This window comes from Pteropus medius, unplaced genomic scaffold (genome assembly GCF_902729225.1).
Source record: "Pteropus medius unplaced genomic scaffold, Ma_sr-lr_union100, whole genome shotgun sequence".
Lineage (NCBI taxonomy): Eukaryota > Metazoa > Chordata > Mammalia > Chiroptera > Pteropodidae > Pteropus > Pteropus medius.
Genome location: NW_024341372.1, coordinates 511,890 through 534,694, shown reverse-complemented (window position 1 = coordinate 534,694; position 22,805 = coordinate 511,890). Strand labels below are relative to the sequence as shown.

At 35.3% G+C, this 22,805-nt stretch overlaps 1 protein-coding gene across 2 annotated transcripts in view; it reads left to right on the top strand.

The window, feature by feature from the left end:
* The window catches only part of LOC120592792 (vascular endothelial growth factor receptor kdr-like), a 309,580-nt gene that overhangs the window by 12,813 nt on the left and 273,962 nt on the right, over positions 1-22,805 (top strand). For both annotated transcript variants that reach the window (XM_039850483.1, XM_039850476.1), the window contains exons 5-6: positions 4,614-4,836; positions 17,987-18,114. In XM_039850483.1, the coding sequence (XP_039706417.1) occupies positions 4,674-4,836; positions 17,987-18,114 (291 nt within the window). In that variant the 5' untranslated portion in view covers positions 4,614-4,673. The remainder of the gene's footprint in view (positions 1-4,613; positions 4,837-17,986; positions 18,115-22,805) is intronic.

Genomic DNA, 22,805 nt, shown 5'->3' with positions numbered 1-22,805 from the left:
AAACAAGACCCATATATATGCTGTCTACAAGAGACCCGCTTCAGATCGAAAGACACACAGAGACTAAAAGTAAAGGGATAAAAAACGACATTTCATGCAATGGAAATGAAAACAAACAAACAAAAAGCTGGGGTACTAATGCTAAAACCAGGCAAAGTAGACTTTAAAACACAGGTCATAATAAGAGACAAAGAAGAACATTATGAAGGGATCAATTAACAAGAGGATATAACCCTTGTAAACTTTTAAGCAACAAACACAGGAGCACCTAAATTTATAAAGCAAATATTGACAGTCATAAAGGGAGAGATCAACAGTAATACAATCATAGTAAGGGACTTTATACCACTATGACCCCAATGGACAGATCTTCCAAATTGATATTTTTAGAGCGTATCACCACAAAGCAGCAGAATATACATTCTTCTCAAGTGCACATGGAACATATTCCAAGGTAGACCACATGTGAGGCCACAAAACAATTCTCAGTAAATTTAAGAAGATTGAGATAACAAGTTTCTTCTACTACCACAATGGTATGAAACTAGAAATTAATCACAAGAAAAAAAATAAAAAATATACAAACATATAGAGGCTAAATAACATACTACTAAATGATGAATGAGTTAACAATGCAAATGAGAACAAGGAAGAAATCAGAAGCTTCCTTGAGACAAATGAAAATGAAAACATGATGACCCCAAATCTATGAGATACTGCAAAAGCAGGAAAATTCATAGCAATACAGGCCTACCTCAAGAAACAAGACAAATCTCAAATATACAATCTAATCTTATACTGAAAGGAGCTAGAAAAAGAACAGCAAAAAAAAAAAAAAGGTTATGGCGGAAAGAAGGAAATAATAAAAACCGCAGTGGAAATAAACAAAATGGAGTCTAAAAAAACAATAGAAAAGATCAGTGAAACCAAGAGCTGGATGTTTGAAAAGATAAAAAAAAAAATGACAAGGCTTTAACTAGACTCATCAAGAAAAAAAAAAAGAGAGAAGACCCAAATAAAAAGAAGTAACAACTGACGTTACAGAAATACAAGGATTATAAGAAAATATTATGAGCAATTATGTGCCAACAAATTGACAAACTGGAAGAAATGGATGCTTTCCTAGAAACATACACTTTTCCAAGATTCAGTCAAGAAGACACAGAAAATCGGAACCAGCCAATTACTACTAATGAAATTAAATAAGTAATTTAAAAGCTTTCAAAAAACAAAAGCTCTGAATTGGATGGATTCACAGGTGAATTTTGCCAAACAGTCCAAGAAGAAATAACACCTGTTCTTCTCAAACTATTTCAAAAAATTCAAGAGGAGAGAACGCTCCCAATCTCATTTTACAAGGCCACCATTACTCTGATACCAAAAGTAGACAAAGATATTAAAAAACAGAAAATTATAGGGTGAAATCCTTAGTGAACATAGATGCAAAATTACTCAACAAAATATTAGCAAACTGAATTCAGCTGTATATTTAAAAGATTATACACCATGATCAAGTTGGACTTATTCGTGAGATGCAAGTTAAGTTCAATATCTGCGAATCAATTCATGTGATACACCTATTAACAAACTGAAAAATAAAAATCATGCTATCATCATATCAATAGTCACAGAAAAAGCTTTTGACAAATTCGAGCTTCTATTTATAATAAAAACTGTCAGCAAAGTGGGAACAGAGAAAACATGCTTCAACATAATAAAGGTCACATGGGACAAACTCAGCTAATATCATATTCAAAGGTGAAAAGCTAAAAGCGTTTTCCTTAAGATCAGAAAGAAGGCAAGGATGTCCAGCTTCACCACTTTTATTCAATATGGTATTGGAAGTCCTTGCCATAGCATTCAGACAAGAAAAATAAATAAAAGGCATATAAATTGAAAAGGAAGGAGTAAAACTGTCATTATTTGCAGATGACATGATACTATATATATAGAATCTTAAAGATTCCACCAAGAAACTGTTAGAATCGATCAATGAATTCAGTAATGTAGCAGGATACAAATTAATATTCAGAAATCTATTGCATTTTTATACATCAAAATTAACTATTAGAAAGAGAAATTAAGAAAACAATCCCATTTACACTTGCATCAAAAAATAAAATACGTAGGAATAAATTTAACCAGAGTTAAAAAACCTGTACTCGAAAAATTTAAGTCATTCAAGATAGAAATTGAAGAAGATACAAATAAATGGAAACATATACCGTTCTCATGGATAGGAAGAGTTAACGTCATTAAAATGTCCATACTACACAAAGCAATCTATAGATTCAGTGAAACTTCTATCAAAATACCAATGATATTTTTCACATAACTGGAAGAAATAATCATAAAATTTATATGAAACCATAAAAGACTCCGAATATCCACAGCAGTCTTGAGAAAGAATAACAAAGTTGGAGATATCATGTTACCTGATATCAAATGAAACTACAAGGCTATAGTGATCTAAACAGCAGGTACTGGCTTAAAAACAGACACATGGATCAATGGAATTAAATAGAGGGAAGGATATACTGGAGTAAAGACTGTTTATTCAATAAATGGTGTCAGGAAAACTGGACAGATATATGCAAAACAATGCAACTGGACCTTCTTCTTACATCATATACAAGAATAAACTAACTCAAAATGAATTAAAGACTTACAGTAAGACCTGAGACCGTAAAACTCCCAGAAGAAAACTTAGGCTGTAAACTCTCTGACATTGCTCTTAGTAATATTTTTTCTGATATATCTCCCCGGGCAAGGAAAACAAAAGAAAAAAATAAACAAATGTAATCCATCAAAGTAGAAAGTTTTTGCACAGCAAAGGAAAATGCCTCTTTGGCTTGCAGATGGCTAGTTTCTGTGTCTTATCATGGTCTTTTCTCTGTGCGCTCATCCCTGGTATCTCTCTGCGTGTCCGAATATCCTCTTGTTATAAAGACATCAATTAGACTGGATAAGGGCCCACCCTAATGGCATCATTTAAACTTAATTACCTCTTTCAAGGTTCTGTGTCCAAATATAGTCACATTTTGATGTACTTGGGGTTAGTGCTTCAAGATATGAACTTGTGGGGAAACAATTTAAATTATAAGAGGACACACCTTCTCTTAGGCTGTCTGACTTTGAGGACACATAGTTTATTTGAAGATCTGAGAATGAAGCTGAACATATCCTAAAGATGTATGAGCTCAAGTAGAGCCAATGGAGGATTCTCTGGAGTCAGGCTGAGGAACTGTGACTTGGATTCATTTTCTTCTCATTTACAGAGACAAAAGCTGGTTCTAACCTCAGGGTGCAGGAGGCAGAGGGTGAGGGGGTTGGGAATGAGCAGGATCTGAACCATTGTTTTCTATATAATTCCCCTCCTGGTCTTGCTTTCTATAGACCCTCTCTTTTATTTTTTAACAGGTTTAACCACAATCATGGTAACATTATTTTTTCAAGATGGTAGGAACACATTGCTTTTGAAAAATATGCCCAAGGTGAGCAATGGGCCCCAACGTCACTTCATGGTTGACCTTCTCTTCACTTCAGTGAATTTATGAGTCATGATAAACAGTGGTCTAGCAAATGTGTGAATGCTGGAAATGATATGATATAAAATGGGATAGGTATCTGTCTTTGACATGAAAACAGGAGTCAAGTCTGGCTCCATCTTGCTGTTAACTCTCACTGTCTTCTACATATGCTGAGGGCTTGCATTTATAAAACTTTTTCACATAAGATCTCTCAATGAATTTTCACAGAATTCTGGAAAAGAAAGATCACGGACTGTTTAAGAGATGAGAAACCTGAGACCTAGAAAGCTTAATTAACTCCCCAAGGCCACATAACTAAACAATAATAATGACGAGATTTGATATCCATGTTCTTTTGCCCTCCCTGCTTTTTTTCAATTATTGTGCTACAGATTCTTCTTATAATGAAGAAGTGGGAGGAGGAGAAAATATTGCTGATGAGATGAAGATATAGATTCCAGTTGTTTTTTTTTTCCTATGTAGAAGGATTGCAATGAATTTAAACAACTTTGTCCCTGGCTCTCTCCCACAAAATGAAGGGAATGCTAATCCAGTGGCATGTCTTTTTAGAACTTAATTTCCCAGGGGAAAAAAAACCTTTAAAATTCAGTGAGGCACTTTGGTATAACTCAAAAATAAAAATAAAAACCTAGACTGGGTTCTGCCAGCAACTTTCTGGGCAAGGCTCTTTATTTCCCTGGGTCTTGATGTTCTTATTTTCCAAGTGGAAACAATAAATCCAGAAAGGACCTCAGAAATAACTTAATATTTCTGTCTGCCTTTAGAAGTTCATTGTCAAACACTCCAAAGCCCACCTATTGGTGGAGAGATCTGGGCTAGGGGTAAATATTGAGTTAGAGGAGGAGATACACGGGGAGACAGGGAGAAAAACAAAAATGTAACTCATGGTTTCAGATGCTCCTCATGCCCAGAGTGAGGTGTTCTAATCCTCTGTGCCAATTCTTTCGTGGAATCTGAACTGTGATAAATTTTCCTTTAGAATCCAGGTCAAGAGCTGGAGCAACATTTCTTCACTGTCACCTCCAGGCCTAACCAGCATGTTTTTATTTTTGTTATGTTTACAGAGGATTGGCTGCCATTACCTGGACCTGGGGCATTGGGTCTACAGGAAATCGGGCCTACATGTTGGAGCACCACTGCTCTGATAACCCCCTTGTTATTTGCAACCAGCTCACCATCTTCCACACAGAAGCTGGTGACACTGGCTACTTCACATGTAGCTACAAGGATGTGGCTGACGTCAAGGACCCTAATGGCAAGGCCAGTGTGTACGTATATGTCAAAGGTGAGTGAATGAATGCCTCCTGCTTTGGGATTGAAGGATTTTTCTTTTTTTTAAAATGGATATCTAGGTACTTAAAACCTTGGGTAAGCTTGGAATGAGTTGCAGTGCTTTTTTTTGTGGAAAGGGGAGAAGGAAGAGAACAGTAGAGCAAGAACGCAATTTGATCTTTTTAAATTCTGTTAATGACAGCACAGTTGTCCCTTCATACCCACATGCTTCACAAAGGTGAAGGTTTTGTTTGTTTGTTTGTTTGTTTGTTTGTTTTTAAATCTCTGACCAAGAGACAAGAAAAATATGAGTTAGGTCCCAACTCGAGTAGTTACCAATAGTGTGTGAAAGGAAGGGGCTGCTGAGAGGCAGATGCCCCTGACAAGCTACAGACAAGCTTAAGTTGATCTTCCTTTACCTTCAGCTGACCAGGAAAGTTCTTAGTATTTGAATCTCCTTTTCAGAACTTCTGTGGCTTGGGATTATGGTGCTGGACCTGGATGATTTCTCTTTTTGATTTATAATTTATTCTTTGAAAGCACAGTGGGTGCCTTTCAAAAGCCTGTTTTCTTTGCTCCTCATACATGCCCATTCTCTCTCTGAGCCATGTCTTCACCTGTACATTAACTGGCAGCCCAAATCTCAATAAGGCAGCAAGCTTGTCCCTGAAGAAGACCTAAGTCCTAACCCACAGTCTTTTGGGCTTTCTCAAAGATACAGTTTAAGCAGGTCTAGGGGACCAGAGTAAGAAAGATTTGGATGAGATAGAAACAGCTCTAGGCTAAGAGACCTAGTTTCTAGTCCTGACTCCACTGCTTTTTAGCTGAGGGATCTTGCACAAATCACGAATCTCTCTTATTTTCAGTCCCTCATCTGTAAAATTCACACATTTCATAAGGATTAGAGATAGTATATATGAAACATTTTAATCCAATAACTTACCCTTAGTGGGCATTGCAAATAAATATATGAAAATAGTTTTTAAACTTTATGATGTCATGCAAAATAAATGGTGAGTTATTGTCATTGTGTTATTTCTGATGGAACAATCTCAGCTACTCTACGATGAATCCCAGGGAAGGAGGGGGATCATAGTGGTGAAAAGACAATGGAACAATAAGTAGATATCATGATCCAGGGAAGTTTATGACTCAGGGGGAAGACCAGCCTGCCAGGAGAGCAGGATGTTGACAGGGAGTTAGGCTGAGACAAAAATAATGGGATGAAATTTGGGAGGTCCTGGAATTCTAGAGTAAATAGTTTGAGCCTCATCCTGTGCTCCCCAACTCTTAATCCTCGTTTCAAGCTGAGATGAAGTTTAAAGCCTTTTTTGTTGGTCTGAGCTCCTCACCTAGATTTGAAAGTGAGTGTGAAGATCCTGAAATTTGATTCAAATTAGAAAGATGAACCTCTTCTTAGTGATGCTAATCTCTCTGAACTTCTCTTTGGTGGACTTTCAGGAGAAATATTTAGGTACTCCAAACCTCAACGCCTTGACATCATGCTGCTAACCCAGTAAGAGATGCTGTAATAATAATAAGCTTTGGTATATGCAAGGCCCTTCTAGGTCTCGCTTGCATTCTGAAAAGTGGCCTCTTAAAATACAAAATCTTTGGAAATGAACCCCTGGGAACTGATTTTTTTTTAATTTAAGTATAATTGGTATGCAATATTATATGGGTTATATTAGCTTCTGTTATACCATATAATGACTTGACATTTTCATACCTTACAATGTGATCATCTCATTAATTCTAGTAATCATCTGTCACTGTGCAAAATTATGACAATACTATTGAGCATTTTCCATTTCCTCTTTTCACTCCCCCATCCCATCCTTTCTGGTACCCATTCATGTGGTCTCTGTCTCTGTGTGTTTGTTTTTGTTTTGTTTTGTTTGCTTGTTTGTTTAGATTCCACATAAAAGTGAAAACATATGGTATTTGTCTTTCTCTGCCAGACTTATTTCACTTAGCATAATACCCTCTAGATCCATTCATATTGTCGCAAATGGCAAGATTTCATTCTTTCTTATTGTTGCTGTGTACTATTCCATTGTGTGTGTGTGTGTGTGTGTGTGTGTGTGTGTGTGTGTATCACTTTATTCATTAATCTCCCGCCAAACACCTAGGTTGCTTCTATATCTTGGCTATTGTAAATTCAATGAACATAGAGGTGCATATACCTTTTCAAATTAATGTTTTGAATTTCTTCAGATAAATACCCAGTAGCGGAATTGGTAGTTCTATCTTTAGTTTTTTGAGGAAACCTCATACTGTTTTCCATAGGATCTGCACTGGATTATAGTCCCACCAACAGTGCATGAGGTTTCCCTTTTTTCCACATTCTTGTCAACACTTGTTTGTCGAGTTTTTTTTTTTATTTAATAGCCATTCTGACTGGTGTGAGGTGGTATCTCATTGTGGTTTTGATTTGCATTTCCCTGATGATCAGTGATGTTGAACATCTTTCATATGTCTGTTGGCCATCTTTTATGTGTCTGTATGTCTGCTTTGAAGAAATGTCTTTTCATGCTCTCTGCCCATTTTTTATTGGATTATTTATTTAGATTTTGTTATTGAGTTGTTTGAGTTTGTTACATATTTTGGATATCGACTCCTTAATGGAAATATCATTTGTGAATATATTCTCCTATTCAATATGTTGTCTTTTAGTTTTGTTGAAGGTTTTCTTCACTGTGCAGAAGCTTTTTAGTTTGATGAAGTCCCATTTGTTTATTTTTGCTTTTGTTTCCCTTGCTCAAGGGGATGTATCCAAAAAGATACATTAGTCTGATATCGAATAGTTTACTTCCTATGTTTGCTTTTAGACATTCGATGGTTTCAGTACTAACATTTAAGTCTTTAATGCATTTTGAGTTTATGCTTGTATATGGTATAGTAAGGTGGTCTAGGTTTGTTTCATTTTTTGCATGTATTTGTCCAGTTTTCCCAAAACCATTTATTGAAGAAATCGTCTTTACTCCATTGTATATTCTTGCCTCCTTCTTCATAGATTAACTGACCATTGAGACATGGGTTTATTTCTGGGCACTCTATTCTATTCCAATGATCTATGTGTATCATGCTGTTTTGATTATAGCTTTGTAGGATAGTTTGAAATTAGGGAGTGTGATACCGCCATCTTTGTTCTTTTTCAAGATTGTTTTGGCTACTTGAGGTCTTTTGTGGTTCTATATAAAACTTAGGAATATTTGTTCTAGTCCTGGGAAGAACAATACTGGTAGTTTAATAAGAACTGCATTAAATCTGTACATGGTCATTTTAACAATATTAATCCTTTCGATCCATGAACACAGTATATCTTTCTGTTTATTTGTGTTCTCTTCAATTTTTTTCCAATGTCTTATAGTTTTCAGGGTACAGGTCTTTCATCTTCTTGGTTAAATTTATTCCTAAGTATTTTATTCTCTTTGATGCAATTGTAAATGAGATTGTTTTCTTAAAGTCTTCTCATTGTTTGTTATTAGTGTATAGGAACATGACAAATTTCTATATATTAATTTTGCATTTTTTATTTTACTGAAATTTTATTAACTTTTATTATTAATTAATTATATTAAATATTCAAATTCATCCTATTAACATTTTGGTGAATTATTTAGGGGTTTTTATATCTACTATCATGCCACCAACAAATATTGAGTTTCACTTATTTCTTTCCAATATGAATGCTTTTCATTTCTTTTCCTTGTCTGATTATTGTGGCTAGGAATTCCAATACTATATTGAATAATAGTGGTGAGAATGGGCATCATTTTCTTGTTCTAGATCTTAGAGAAAAAATTTTCAACTTTTCACCATTGAGTATGATGCTCTTGGCTTGTCATATATAGCTTTTATAAAGTCGAGGTAAGTTCTTTCTATATTCACACTGTTGGGAGTTTTTATCATAAATGGATGTTGAACTTTGTCAAATGCTTTTTCTGCATCTATTGAGATAATCATATGATTTTTATCTTTGGTTTTGTCGTTTTGATGAATCATGTCAAATGTTTTGCAGATGTCAGATGTTGAATCATCCTTGCATGCCTGGTATAAATCTCACTTGATCATGGTACAAAATCCTTTTAATATATTGTTGAATTTAGTTTGCTAGTATTTTGTTGCAAATTTTGGCATATATGCTTATATCCCTGTGTTCATCAGGATATCGGCCTATAATTTCCTTTTTTGGTGTGTGTGTGTGTGTGTGTGTGTGTGTAAAGGCAGTGTGTGTGTTTCTTCTAGTTTTGGTGTTCTACCTTTGTTGGCTTCACAGAATGACTTAGGAAGCATTCATTCTCTTCAATTTTTAGAAATAGTTTGAGAAGGATAATTACTAATTCTTCTTTAAATATTTGGTAGAATTCACCTGTGAAGCTGCCTGATCCTGGGCTCTTGTCTGTTGAGAGTTTTTAGATTACTGCTTCAATTTCATTGCTAGTAATTGGTCTGCTCAGATTCTCTGTTTCTTTCTGGTTTAGTCTTGGAAGGTTGTATATTTCTAAAAATTTATTCATTTCTTCTAGATTGTTAAATTTGTTGGCATGTAATTATTCATAATATTCTTTAATAATCTTTTTTATTTCTGTGGTGTCAGTTGTAATTCCTTCTCTTTCATTTATGATTTTATTTATTTGTGTTCTTTTTCTTTTCTACTTAATGAGTCTTCCTAGAGGTTTCTCAGTTTTATTTATACTTTCAAAGAACCAGCTCTTAGTTTCTTTAATCCTTTCTATTATTTTTCTATATTCTATGTAATTTATTTCCGCTTGATCACTATTATTTCCTTCTTTTTATTCACTTTGGGTTTTGTTTGTGCCTCTTTTTCTAATTTCTTTACGTGTAAATTTAGATTGTTTATTTGGGATTTTTCCTGCTTCTTGAGGCAGGCCTATATAGCTCAAAATTTACTCTTATAACTGCTTTGGCTATGATCCATAGAGTTTGTGACATTGTGTTTTCACTTTCATTTGTTTCAAGGTGTTTTTGATTTCCTGTTTAATTCCCTCTTTGATCCATTGATTGTTTAGAAGTATGTTGTTTAATTTCCACATATTTGTGGGTATTTTTCCCATTTTATTCCTGTAATTGATTTCTAGATTCTTATCACTGTAGTCAGAAAATATACTTGATATAATTGTAATCTTCTTGAATTTATTGAGGCTTGTTTTGTGGCCTAATATGTGATCTATACTGGAAAATGTTCCATGTGTACTTGAGAAAAATGTGTAACCCACAGTTTTTAGAGGAAAAGCCCTATAAATGTTAATCAAGTCAAACCACTCTAATGTGGAATTTAAGGCCATCATTTTCTTATTAATTTACTGTCTAGATGATTGATCTATTGAAGGAAGTAGAGTTTTAAAGTAACCAAATATTATAGTGTTTCTGTTAATTTCTGCTTTTATGTTCATTAATATTTGCTTTATATACTTGTATGGCACTATGTGTGTGTGTAGATATTTATGATTATTATATCCTCTTCTTGGATTGACCTCTTTAAAATTCTGTAATGTCCTTCTTTTCTCTTTTTATATTCTTTGTTCGAAATATATTTTGTCTGATATGAGTATTGCTACTTCAATTTTCTTTTCATTTCTTTTTACATGGAAGATCTTTTCATCCCTTAACTTTCAGTTGATGCGTGTTTGTGTATTTTAGACATTTATATAGTTTATTATTTTTTTAATTTATTAATTTATTTTTTATGGTGACATTGCTTAACAAAATCCAATAAGGCTCAGCTATACACTTTAACAGTTTTTTGTTTTTTGTTGTTGTTGTCATTGAATCGTATGAGTCTTTATGTATTTTGGATATTGGGTGTATATATATATATATACTGTGTGTTCACCTCACTTAGTTAGATTTCTATCACCACATATTTGACCTCCTGTACACTGTCTACCTCCCCTCACACCCTCTTGTAACCACTAGTCCATTGTCCATGTCTATGAGTCTCTGTTTGTCCTGTTTGTTTGTTGCTTTTAGGTTTATATCCCACATATAAGTGATATCATGTGATTTTTAACTTTTTCTGTCTGGCTTATTTCACTTAGCATGATTATCTCAAGGTCTATCCATGTTGTTGCAAATGGCAGTATTTCATCTCTTCTTATGGCAGAGTAATAGTCCATTGCATATATCTACCACAGTTTCTTTATCCAATCATTTATCGTAGGACACTTCAGTGCTTCTATGTCCAGGCTACTGTGAATAATGCTGCTATGAACATCGGTGTGCAAATATCTTTTCGGATGAGTTTTCAAGTCCTTGGGATAAATACCCAGTAGAGGGATTGCTGGATCACATATCAGATGAATTCTTAGTTTATTAAAGAAACTCCATACTGTTTTCTATAGTGGCAGTACCAATTTGCGGTCTCACCAGCAGTGTATGAGGGGTACTTTTTCTCCGCATCCTCTCCAACATTTGTTATTATTTGTCTTGTTGATTATAGCTATTCTAACAGGTGTGAGATGGTATCTTATTGTGGTTTTGATTTGCATTTCCCTAATAGCTTGTGATGTTGAGCATCTTTTCATATGTTCATAGGCCATTTGTATGTCTTCTTGGGAGAAGTGTCTGTTCAGGTCCTCTGCCCATTTTTTAATTGGATTATTTGTTTTTTGTTGTTGTTGTCATTGAATCGTATGAGTCTTTATGTATTTTGGATATTGGCAAATAATTTTTGAAAAAAAGAGCCAAAAACATACAGTGGAGAAAGACCCTATCGGAGGTGTCAATTGCAAATATTTTCCCATTCGGATAGTTGTCTCTTTACCTTGTTGACAGTTTCTTTTCCTATACAGAAGCCTTTTAGTTTGATGTAGTCCCATTCATTTATTTTTGCTTTTACTTCTCTTGCTTTTGAGGTCAAATTCATAAAATCCTCTTTTAGTCCAAGGTCCTTGAGTTTAGTTCCTATGTTTTCTTCTATGCATTTTATTGTTTCAGGTATTATATTCAGGTCCTTAATCCATTTTGAGTTAATTTTGGTGTGTGGTGATAGACAACAGTGTAGTTTCATTCTTTTGCAGGTGGCTCTCCAGTTTTCCCAGCACCATTTATTGAAGAGGCTTTCACTTCTCCACTGTATGTTTTTGTCTTGTTTGTCAAAAATTATTTCCCAAAATAAACAAGGGTTTATTTCTGGACTCTTGTTTCTGTTCCACTGGTCTGTGTGTCTGTTTCGCTGCCAATATCATGCCGTTTTGATTATTGTTCCTTTACAGTATAGTTGAAGTCAGGCAGAATGATGCCTTCAGCCTCGTTCTTTATTCTCAGGATGGCTTTGGCAATTTTTGGTGTTTTGTGCTTCTCTATGAATCTGATGATTTTTTGTTCTATTTCTTTAAAAATGTCCATGAGATTTTGACGGGGATTGCATTAAATCTGTGTAATGTTTTCGGTAATAGGCTGGTTTTTAACTAAGTTGATTGTTGATTCTTCCAACCCAAGAACACCGAATATCTTTCCATTTCTTTGTATCTTCTTTGATTTCTTTTAATAGAGTCTTGTAGTCTTCATAATATAAGTCCTTCACATGTTTAGTTAAATTTATCCCCAGGTATTTTATTCTTTTGTTGCAATTGCAAAAGAAATTATTTTTCCACTTAGTTTCCTGACAATTCATTATTAGAGTATAGGAATGCTACGGATTTATGAACATTGTGTATTCAGAAACTTTACTGTATTTGCTTATTGTTTTTAGTAGTATTCTTGTAGAGTCTTTAGAGTTTTCTAAATAGAGAATTATGTCATCTGAAAATAGTGACAATTTGACATCTTCATTTCCTATTCGAATGTCTTTATATCCTTCTCTTGCCTGATTGCACTACCTAGGACCTTCAATGTTATATTGAGTAAGAGTAGCGATAGTGGACCGCCTTGTCTTGTTCCAGATCTTAGAAGAAAGGTTTTTATTTTTTCACCATTAAATATAATTTTGACTGAGGATTTGTCATATATGGCTTTTATTATGTTAAGGTACATTCCTTTTATACCATTTTTATACCGATTTTGTTAAGTGTTTTGAAAAAAATGGATGCTCTACCTTGTCAAAGGGTTTTTCTACATTAATTGATGTGATCATATGATTCTTATTATTTAATATGTTTATGTGGCATATCACATTATTTAATTAGCCTATGTTGAACCATCCCTGTGTCCCTGGGATGATGCCCACTTGAACATGGTGTATAATCTTTTTAATATGTTGCTGTATTCAGTTCACTAGTATCTTATTTAGAATTTTTGCATTTGTGTTTATGAGAGATATTGGTCTGTAGTTTTCTTTTTTTATTGTTATCTTTACCAGCTTTTGGTATCAGGGTAATATTGGCCTCATGAAATGAGTTTTGAAGTATTGCCTTCTCTTCGATTTTTTTGGAAGAGTTTGAGAAGAATAGATATTAAATATTCTTTAAATGTTTGATAGGATTCACTGTTGAAACCATTTGGTCCTGGGCTTTTACTTTTTGGTAGTTTTTTGATGATTGTTTCAATTTACGTATTGCTGATCAGTCTATTTATATTTTCCAGTTCTTGATTCAGTCTAGGAAGGTTGTTTCTTTGTAAGTACTTTTCAATTTTGTCTAGGTTATTAAATTTGGTGTTATATAATTTTTCATAGTATTCTTGTTTGAACCTTTGTATTTCTGCGATGTCAGTCATAATTTCCCCTCTTTCATCCCTGATTTTGTTTATTTGTGTCCTTCCTCTTTTTTCTTTAGTGAGCCTATCCATGGGTTTTTCAATTTTATTAACTTTTTCAAAGAACCAGCTCTTTGTTGCATTTATTTTTTCTATTGTTTTTTGTTTGTTTGTTTGTTTTCAATTTCATTTAATTCTGCTCTTATTTTTAATATTTCTTTCCTTCTGCTGAGTTTAGGCTTCATTTATTCTTCCTTTTCTTGTTTTTAACATGGAGTGTTAGGTTGTTTATTTGGGCACATTCTTGTTTTTTGAGATAGGCCCGTAATGATATGAACTTTCCTCTTATGACTGCTTTTGCCATGTCTCAAAAGGTTTGATATGTTGTACTTTCATTATCATTCATTTCTACATATCTGTTCATCTCTCTTTTATTTCTTCTCAGACCCAGTGTTTCTGTAGTAGCATATTGTTTCATCTCCATGTATTTGAGGTTCTTCCTGCTTTCTTTTTAGAGTTGATCTCCAGCTTCAATGCATTATGATCAGATAATATATTTGGTATGATTTCAACCTACTTATATTTGTTGAGGCTATCTCTATGTCCTAGTATGAGGTGGACCCTTGAGAATGTTCCATGTGCAGGTGTTTGGGGATGGAAGGCTCTTTAAATCTCAATTATGTCCAGTTGGTCAAATGTATCATTTAAGGACGTTATTTTCTTATTGATTTTCTGTTTGGATGATCTGTCTATATCCGGCAGTGGGGTATTTAGATCCCCTAGTATGCTAACATTTTGGTCTGTTTCTCTCTCTAGTTCTGTCTGTAATTGTTTTATATATTTCAAGGCTCCCTACCTGGGAGATTAGATATTAATCTGTTATGTCTTCTTGGTGAATGATTCTCTTTATAATTTTAAGGTATCCCTCTATATCTTTGTTTACGTTTTTATTTTGAAGTCTATTTCATCTGATATTAGTACAGCTACTCCCGCTTTTCTCTGAATGCCATTTGCTTGAAATCTCATTTTCTATTCTTTCACTTTGAGTCTATATTTGTCTTTGGAACTGAGATGTGTCTCCTGGAGGCAGTATATGGTTGGGTCTTGTTTTTTGATCCAATCTTCAACTCTGTGCCTTTTTATTTGTGAGTTAAGTCCAGTCACATTTAGGTTGATTATTGAAATATGAGGTTTTCCTATAACTCTTTTTTTTTGTTTTGCTTTCTTGTAGTTTTGTGTTTCCATTGCTTCCTTGTCTTTGTGTGTGTTTCTGTTTATTTATTTATTTATTTTAATTTTGTTTGATTTATGGATTTTCCCTCTGGTCCTTCTTGTTTAATGTTATATACTTCAGTTCTGAATCTTTGGCATGTGTTTATATATATATATATATATATATATATATATATATATATATATAAATATATATATACATTTTCTTCTGCATGTACCTTATCTCCCTTCCTCTTTGTAAACTTAGATCTGTGAATCCTCTCCTTTTATTTTACATTTTGCCTCAATTTCTCCTATGTATGCTGAATGTTCATTACTATCTTGCAATAGCAAATCTCTTCTTATTGTTCAAGCTTGTAAGTCCTATTCTTAGTAAGTGTTACATTACTCTGCTTCTATCTGCCTGATAGTCACCCTACTTATTTTGTCACTTTGTTTTAGGTGAGCTGAGCCCTTTCATTTTTTCCTGCAATGTAGGCCTTGAGGTTGAGAATTCTCTCAATTTTTGTATGTCTGGAAAGGTCTTTATTTCTCCTTCATATCTAAAGGAGAGCTTTGCTAGATAAATTATTCTTGGCTGGTTGTTCCTTTCATTTTTTAATTTGAATATTTGATTCTACTTCTTTCTGTCTTATAAGATTTGTCTTGAGAAGTCTAAGGATAATCTCATGGATTTTCCTTCATATTTTACCATCCTCTTTTCCCTGGCTGTACTGAAAATTCTTTCTTTGTCATTGATTTTTGATCATTTAAGTACAATGTGTCTTGAAGGCCTTTTTTTGGGTTGAGATAATTGGGTTTTCTAGTGACTTCTTGAATTCTAAGCTCCAGCTCCTTCCTTACATTTGGGAAATTCTTATCAACTATTTGTCTGAAAATGCTTTCTAATCTCTTTCCCTTTTCTTCCCCTTTGAGAATGGCCTTTATTCTTATGCTTCTTTCCTGATTGTATCAACTAGTTCTTGTATTCCTCTTTTCATTATTTTTCATTGTCCAGCTTTTCTCTTCTTCTATAGTGGCTGCGCCAATTTACAATCTCACCAACAGTGCATAAGGTTCCTCTTTTCTCCATATTCTCGGGCAGCACTTGTCATTTTTTGATTTATTGATAGTAGTCATTCTGACAAGTGTGAGGTGATATCTCATTGTGGTTTTAACTTGCATTTTCCTGATGATTAGTGATGTTGAACATCTTTTCATATGTTTGTTGGCCATCTGTATGTCTTTGGAAAAATGTCTATTTAGGTCCTTTGCTCATTTTTTAATCAGAGTGTTTGTTCTTTTGATGATGATTTGTATGAATTCTTTATATGTTTTGGATATTAACTCCTTATTGAATACATTATTAACAAATACCTTACACCATTCAGTAGGTTGTCTTTTTGTTTTATTGGTTGATTTCTTCACTGTGCAAAAACGTTTTAGTTTGATTTAGTCCCATTTGTTTATTTTTGTTTTCCTTGCCTAAGTAGACATATCCAGAAAAATATTGCTAAGGCCAGATACCTGGTTGTGATTGGTCCATAAGCACCACTGTAGGGACGTGTTATGCATATTTTTGCCATGTTACCTGGATAAATAGGCACGCTATCTTTGTGGTTGCTGGAATTTCTGTATGATCAGATGAGTGATTTTCTTCTTTAGCTGCTTCTCCAAACCCTTTTGATTCTTAGATATGGCTTTGTAAACCTGATGCTAGGACCATGAAGTTCTCAGAGATGGATGGAGCTTATTAGCATAGACAATACAAATCTTGTCTCCTAACTCTATCTCTGTTATTTATGTAAAATGCTGAGTCTCAGTTTTCTCATCTTTAAATTGAGGATAATATCACCTGTCTCTCTGAATTATTTTGATGGTTAATGAAGATAATGGATATAACTTGCCTAACACTATCACATAATATCAATTTTGTTTTATAGTAGCCATTGCTGTTATTATTACTTGAACCCAGTTCTCCTCAACAGTTTGTTGTTTTTTATTCCACTTTGCTTCAGTAATCATCGCCTGCTCCTTTTTGCACTATCTACTTTGCCCTTCATTATTGACCTTGTTCCTTCTCATTCCTTTGTGAAAGAGCAATTTTTCCGTCTCATTTCTTCCCCATTTACTTTCCTTAGATTCAACTTTGACAGATTGATTCATATCTGGACTTTAGCAAGATAATCTGAGAAATAGGTAAAACCATAAATAAATGTTACTGTTATCTGCGCTTTGCCAATTTATGGAGAAGGAGCAAAATTTATTTCAGACTTACAGCCTGTGTAAGTGAGAGGTTTATTATGCCATTAAAACATGGGAAATTAGAAGGGGTTTTGGGAGAGAATATAATATGTTTTAGATTATATCATGGAAAGTCAAATGGTTGTAGTTCAGCCCAGGGGACATATCTTGACTACAGATAGAAAAATGTCTGGACGTTGAAGAAAATTTTAAGAATATAAATAAAGTCATAAATGTTATCTCTAATTCAAGCCATAGAAAGAGCTGCAATTACTGAAGAAGAGAGCTTGTAGAGAGAAAGATGGATTGTTGAGACATGAACCTACATTAGAGAACAAGAGAAATTGAAGATGACAGGGATTTGTAAACTGTCTTGTGCAGTATTTTGTATTTAGGAAGTACTTGCAAGGACATCTTGAGGGATAACAAAGTACAAAATAAGAAATGGACTAATAACAGTTCCTGCTAAAGAGAGAAAACTGAGGTAGTGGGAATATATGGCAACCAGGATTATTTTCCAAGATACACAACCGAAGGCTCACTTTTTCTAAGCATCATCTATTTTCAGATTAACATTCTGCTTACTTACCATCTGAAAAGTACCTATGCTGCAAGTACCTATATAAATTTATTGATTGGATCTGAGATATCCTGTGGGAAGACCAAGTAAATGCAAGTTGAACATGCTTGTGGTCATTCAAATGCATTTTCATGTATAAAATGACAGTAGTATTTTGATTTTGTTGTGTATGAGAGATGTAGTACTCAAATAAATGATTATCTTTGATGTATAAATATATATGCCTAATCTATTAATCACTATAAATATTAGCTTAAATGGTTTTGACATAATCATGAAAAAATCCTTAGCCTGGAGACCTGGGTTCAAGTCCTGGTTGTATCCTTTGTTGAGTCCTTTTCCTTTGCTGAACCTTATTTTCTCCTTGTAGAGAACTAAACATGAAGATCTTTGAGGGTTGTATAAAAAGTATGGACTCCTATTCTGACGACAGTACCAACCCTGGGCTTATTTCTTATCCCTACAGATGACAACCAGATCTTTGCTCAGACCTACAATGATAAGCCACTGGTAATTGCTGTTTTTACTGGAACCCAAGAGGTGGTTGTGCCATGTCGGGTTACTTCTCCTGATTTCAATGTCAAGCTTCAGTTGGTAAGTTGAATTGTCTCAGAAAGAGGACTTGCTGCTATCTAGAGCAATGGGCCCCAACCCTAGGGCCACAGACTGGAACCAATCTGTGGCCTGTTAGGAACCAGGCCGCACAGCAGGAGGTGAGTGGTGGCTGAGCAAGCGAAGCTTCATCTGTATTTGCAGCCAATCCCCAGTGCTAGCATCGACACCTCAGCCCCACCTTTGATCATCAGGCATTAGATTCTCAACAGGAGCACCAGTCCCTGGTACCAAAAAGGTTGGGTACTGCTGATCTAGATTATGAAATATAAAGAGAGTAGGAGACTGTGTTTCATCCCATTTCATACTTGCTCTAGCTGTGTCATGTCTGCCTCTTTGGAGCAGCACATAGAAGCAGATGCTGCCATTTTTCCTTGGACCAGTGTCATCACAAGAAGGTTATACAAAGTAGGGGAAAAGAAGATGGATGTTTAGATGTTCTGTAATGTCCCATGAACTGTATGTAAATGCTATCCATGTCTAGAGCTCTGAGGCCAGAGCCTGTTTTTCTTAAATAGAGAGGAAATAGTGGATGGTTTTCAAAAATATACACAAAGAGAAGAGGAGATAGAGGTAAAACCAAACCATCTAGCTTGATTTGTTAAATTAATCTTGGTGATGAATAGAGTAACATATATCCCTTGTAGATCACCTTCATGCCCACCAAAGCCCTCGGCATCCATAGTTGTACAACATTACTACAAACTTTAAAATCATTTCATATATATATCACCTTCTGTGAGCTACACATATAACTGCTCTGTAAAATTGATAGAGCTGGCTTTATTATTTCCATTTTACATGTGAGGAATCTTAGGCTTAGAGAAAAGGAAGAACATTCTAATGCTCTATATTTCAAAAGTATCAGAGTCAAAAGTAAAAATCAAGTGTTCTCGTTCCCTATCCAGTGTTCCATTATTATCCTTGTGGCCTCCTTCAGAGTGGAAGGCAACCTATGCTCCTCTTCTGGCTGCAGTGTTCATCTGCTACCAAGCTCTTTCTCATTTTCTTGTTAGGAAAAAGCTGTAAACTTCCAACAGCAGCAGATAAAGGTCTTCTCGTTCTCTTTTTATAGAGGAAATGTCAGCATTTCCCCAATGCCTTCTGTCAGTACAGCTGTGAAATTGAGAGGTGTGTCAGCCAGAAAATTGTGTCTGGCAGCAGCTGATGTGGAATAGGAAGGTGCACAAGCCCATGGGCAGAAGAGTTTAAGCTCTAACAAGTTCCACAAGACATTGGAGTTATTAGCTACTCCCTGAAGACCACAATATCTTGATTGGTAATCCCTCCTCTTCCCAGGCTTATCTGCCCCTAAGGTTGTTAGAGAGTCCATTGTATTCTCAGTGGAGCGGTCCTCAGCATCATGCTGAAGTCTTCCATCCACTGAGCCACCAGCTCCCACTCTTTCCTGAGATATTCAATCAGCTCTTTCTGAAGGGAAAATGAAGGTGTTCCTTATCTTTGGGACTTGGTCCAAAAAGAAGCAGTGGTGTGTGGGAATGGGTGGAACAGAGAGGATGCAGTATGTTACAGAGTTTATGTGCTTGGCTGGTCACCTCATTCTTCCTCTACCTAGGATGCAAGGAGAGTGGCCGACCCACCCACCAGGCTTCCTTTTCCTCCTTCACAGGCTAGTCTCTGGTGGGGCTTGGAGTCACTGTGTCTCTTTCTTCTGCCAAAAGGAAGCACTAGGTGGAGATGCAACTGACCTGGCTAATTTCAAACATCCTTTTCTAAAATTAAACCCCACTAGGCAGCCAATTTACCTTCATAGGATGTGCCTGGGTATGGGCATAGAGGCATAACCAGGATTTTCTTTTTTCTAAGGCCTTAGCTGCTGTTTTGCTTAAGATTTAATCAGAGTAGACAATTTCATGGTATCCAGAAATCTTCTCCTTCCACTCAAAGAGAGTTCAAAGACACTAACCTATAATATTCTACTTTCTTTTACAATCTGCCAACATTTTCCACAGTTCAAGTTAGCTTCTTTATTATCACTTTATTTTTTTTAAAAAAATCAATTTACATATGCCATTTAAAGAGCTATAGGCTAAAGATTCTGCCTCAACTCTTAGATACCATTTTCATCCTGAAGCTTGGCTACTATGATCTGAGAGGTAGATTAAAGGGGTGCTTCTGAAGAAAGTATATGGGGAGCTTTTGTCATGCTGTAAATAACTCTTGATTAGTTTCTAGAATCAGGTCAGTTTTCCTAAACCCTGAAAGAGATGAGCTCTGAACTAATAATGAGAGAACCTGGAGTGTAGATTGGATAATGATCTTTAATCAGGGGACTGAATGTCATTTATAGGTTGTGTAGGTGAAAGTACTCTGTAATTATGATCTTTAGGACTAGAATTTGATGTCTTCGTCATGTTTTCCTATTATTTTGCTCTGCCACACAAGACTCACACTGGTGTTTGCTTTCCCTTTCTTGCCTTTTAATTCTCATTACTGGATTTAAATGACACTCAACAGATGGAAGAGAGAGAAGAGTACTCCTTTTCTTAAAGTGTAGCTTCAGTAGAAGTGAGCTTTAGTTAAAAGCAAGTCAATAGTGTATTCAAGGGAGTGTACCCATAGGTAACAGTAAGTAAAGCCAAATTCATGAAGGAGGAAAACAGAACGCATCCTGAGGTCAAACTCAATTTAATTTTCTTCAGTCTAACACATTTACCAAGTCTACTCTGTGCCAAGCACTGTCCAAATTATCGTGTAGCAAATTATCATAACAAATTAACACAGATTGAGTTATTTAAAAGCATAGAAATGTATTCTCTCACTGTTCTAGAGGCCAGAAATATTAAATCAAGGTGTTTTCAGAGACATACTCCCTCTAAAGTTTCCAGGAGAGAATCCTTCCTGGTCTCTTCCAGCATCTGGTGGCTCCACATATTCCTTGGCTTGTGGCTGCATAACGCTAATTTCTGTTTGTCTTTACATGGCCTTCTCCCTTCTGTTTCTACGTTTGTCTTCTCTTCTTCTGTCTCTCATAAGAACATATATCATTGGACTCAGGGTCCAGCCTACTCCAGGATGATCTCATCTCAAGATCCTAAAGTTAATTATATTTGCAAAGATTCGTTTTATAAGTAACATCTCATTCACAAGTTCAAGTAGATATATCTTTTGAGGGGGTCACCATTTAACCTACTACAGGCCATTACCAGTGTCATGCACTCTGCTGAGAGCTTTACTTGCACAATCTTATTTAATACCTACAATTGTTGTTTTCGAGGGTTCAATTCTTGCCTTCCAAGTAATATAGTATCTGTGTGTATGTTTGTTGGAAGAAGACTTCATACTGTACTTAAAAATGTGTTTGTTTGACTCAGTGCTCTATTATATGTCTGTATGTAACAGACACAATGAGAATGCAGAGGAGACTGCCTTGCATGAGGCAGTCTTAACTGAAGAGCTGAGCTGGTGACAAGCTGAGTCCTGATAAATAAGTAGAAGCACCTTAGGTGGATAACTGGGCAAAGAACACAAATAGTGTTATAAAAACATGAAGGAATAGCCAAAATTATTGGTTGACAGTTACAGAAATCCAACCAAACCTAACACACCAGAATTGGCTTAGGTAAAATGGAAATGTATTTCAAAAGGAAGAGTATGGCTGAACCTCAAGGGCATGTGTTCAGTAACAGCTCCTCTCGTGAATACCACAGACCTGCTTCTTTCACAAAGGGGATGTGGTCATCTACAGTGTATTAAATCTTCATTGCTAGAGCAGAACTGAGAAGCATTCTCTCTCTGACCTCAAATTAGAAAATAATCACAGGGAAGGGTTTTGATTGCCCTACCTAGAATCTGACACCCACTTCTAGACCAATCACTGTGGCCAAGGAGGGAGGATTTGTATGAAAAGGGCAGCTGCCATACAACCTACATAGTTAAAGCACATGTTGTTTTTGTAGTGGGGAGAGGGATGTCAGGGAGGGTTAGTAGAAAGGGGTAGAGACAATAGTAAGGGGAGGGTCTTATTCTGAGCACTTGTGTCTAATATAGAAAATTAAGTGTCTAATATAGATGCCAAATCGCTAATTTAGGATGAAAGAGAAGGGGTAGGGCAGAACAGAGAGATTCTGGAGGTAGAATCTAATAGGGATTTTTAACCTTGGCATTATTGACTTGTAGTGTCAGATACTTCTTTGTTATGGGGCAGGTACTATTCTGTGCGTTGTGGGATGTTTAACAGCATTCCTGACCTCTACCCATTAGAAGCCAGTAGCAACCCCACCCCCCAGTTGTAACAACCAAAAATGTCTCCAGACATTGTAAAATGTTCCCTGGAGAGCAAAATCCCTCCCCTATCCTTCATTGAGAACCACTAATCTACAGGATTAATTAAGTGAATTAATTGCTTTCTTAGGACTGAGGCTTTATCTGGTCAAATGGAAAAAGAATTAAGATAGAGTATTCATTTTATCTCTGTAATTAGATTGTGGATTATTTTAGTATTCCACTGAAATTCTGAATTTCTGCATAAGCATGCAATAAATTCAAGATTTTTTGACTCTCCTCAATTATTGGGTTCAGTTACTTTTTCAGTTGTTTTTTTGTTGTTGTTGTTTGTTTGTTTGTTTTGCGATTTATCATCTATGTTATTTGTGTTTTCTTTATTTCATGTTTTTTAATTGTCAGTTTCTCTGAAGACCCTAGTATCTGGT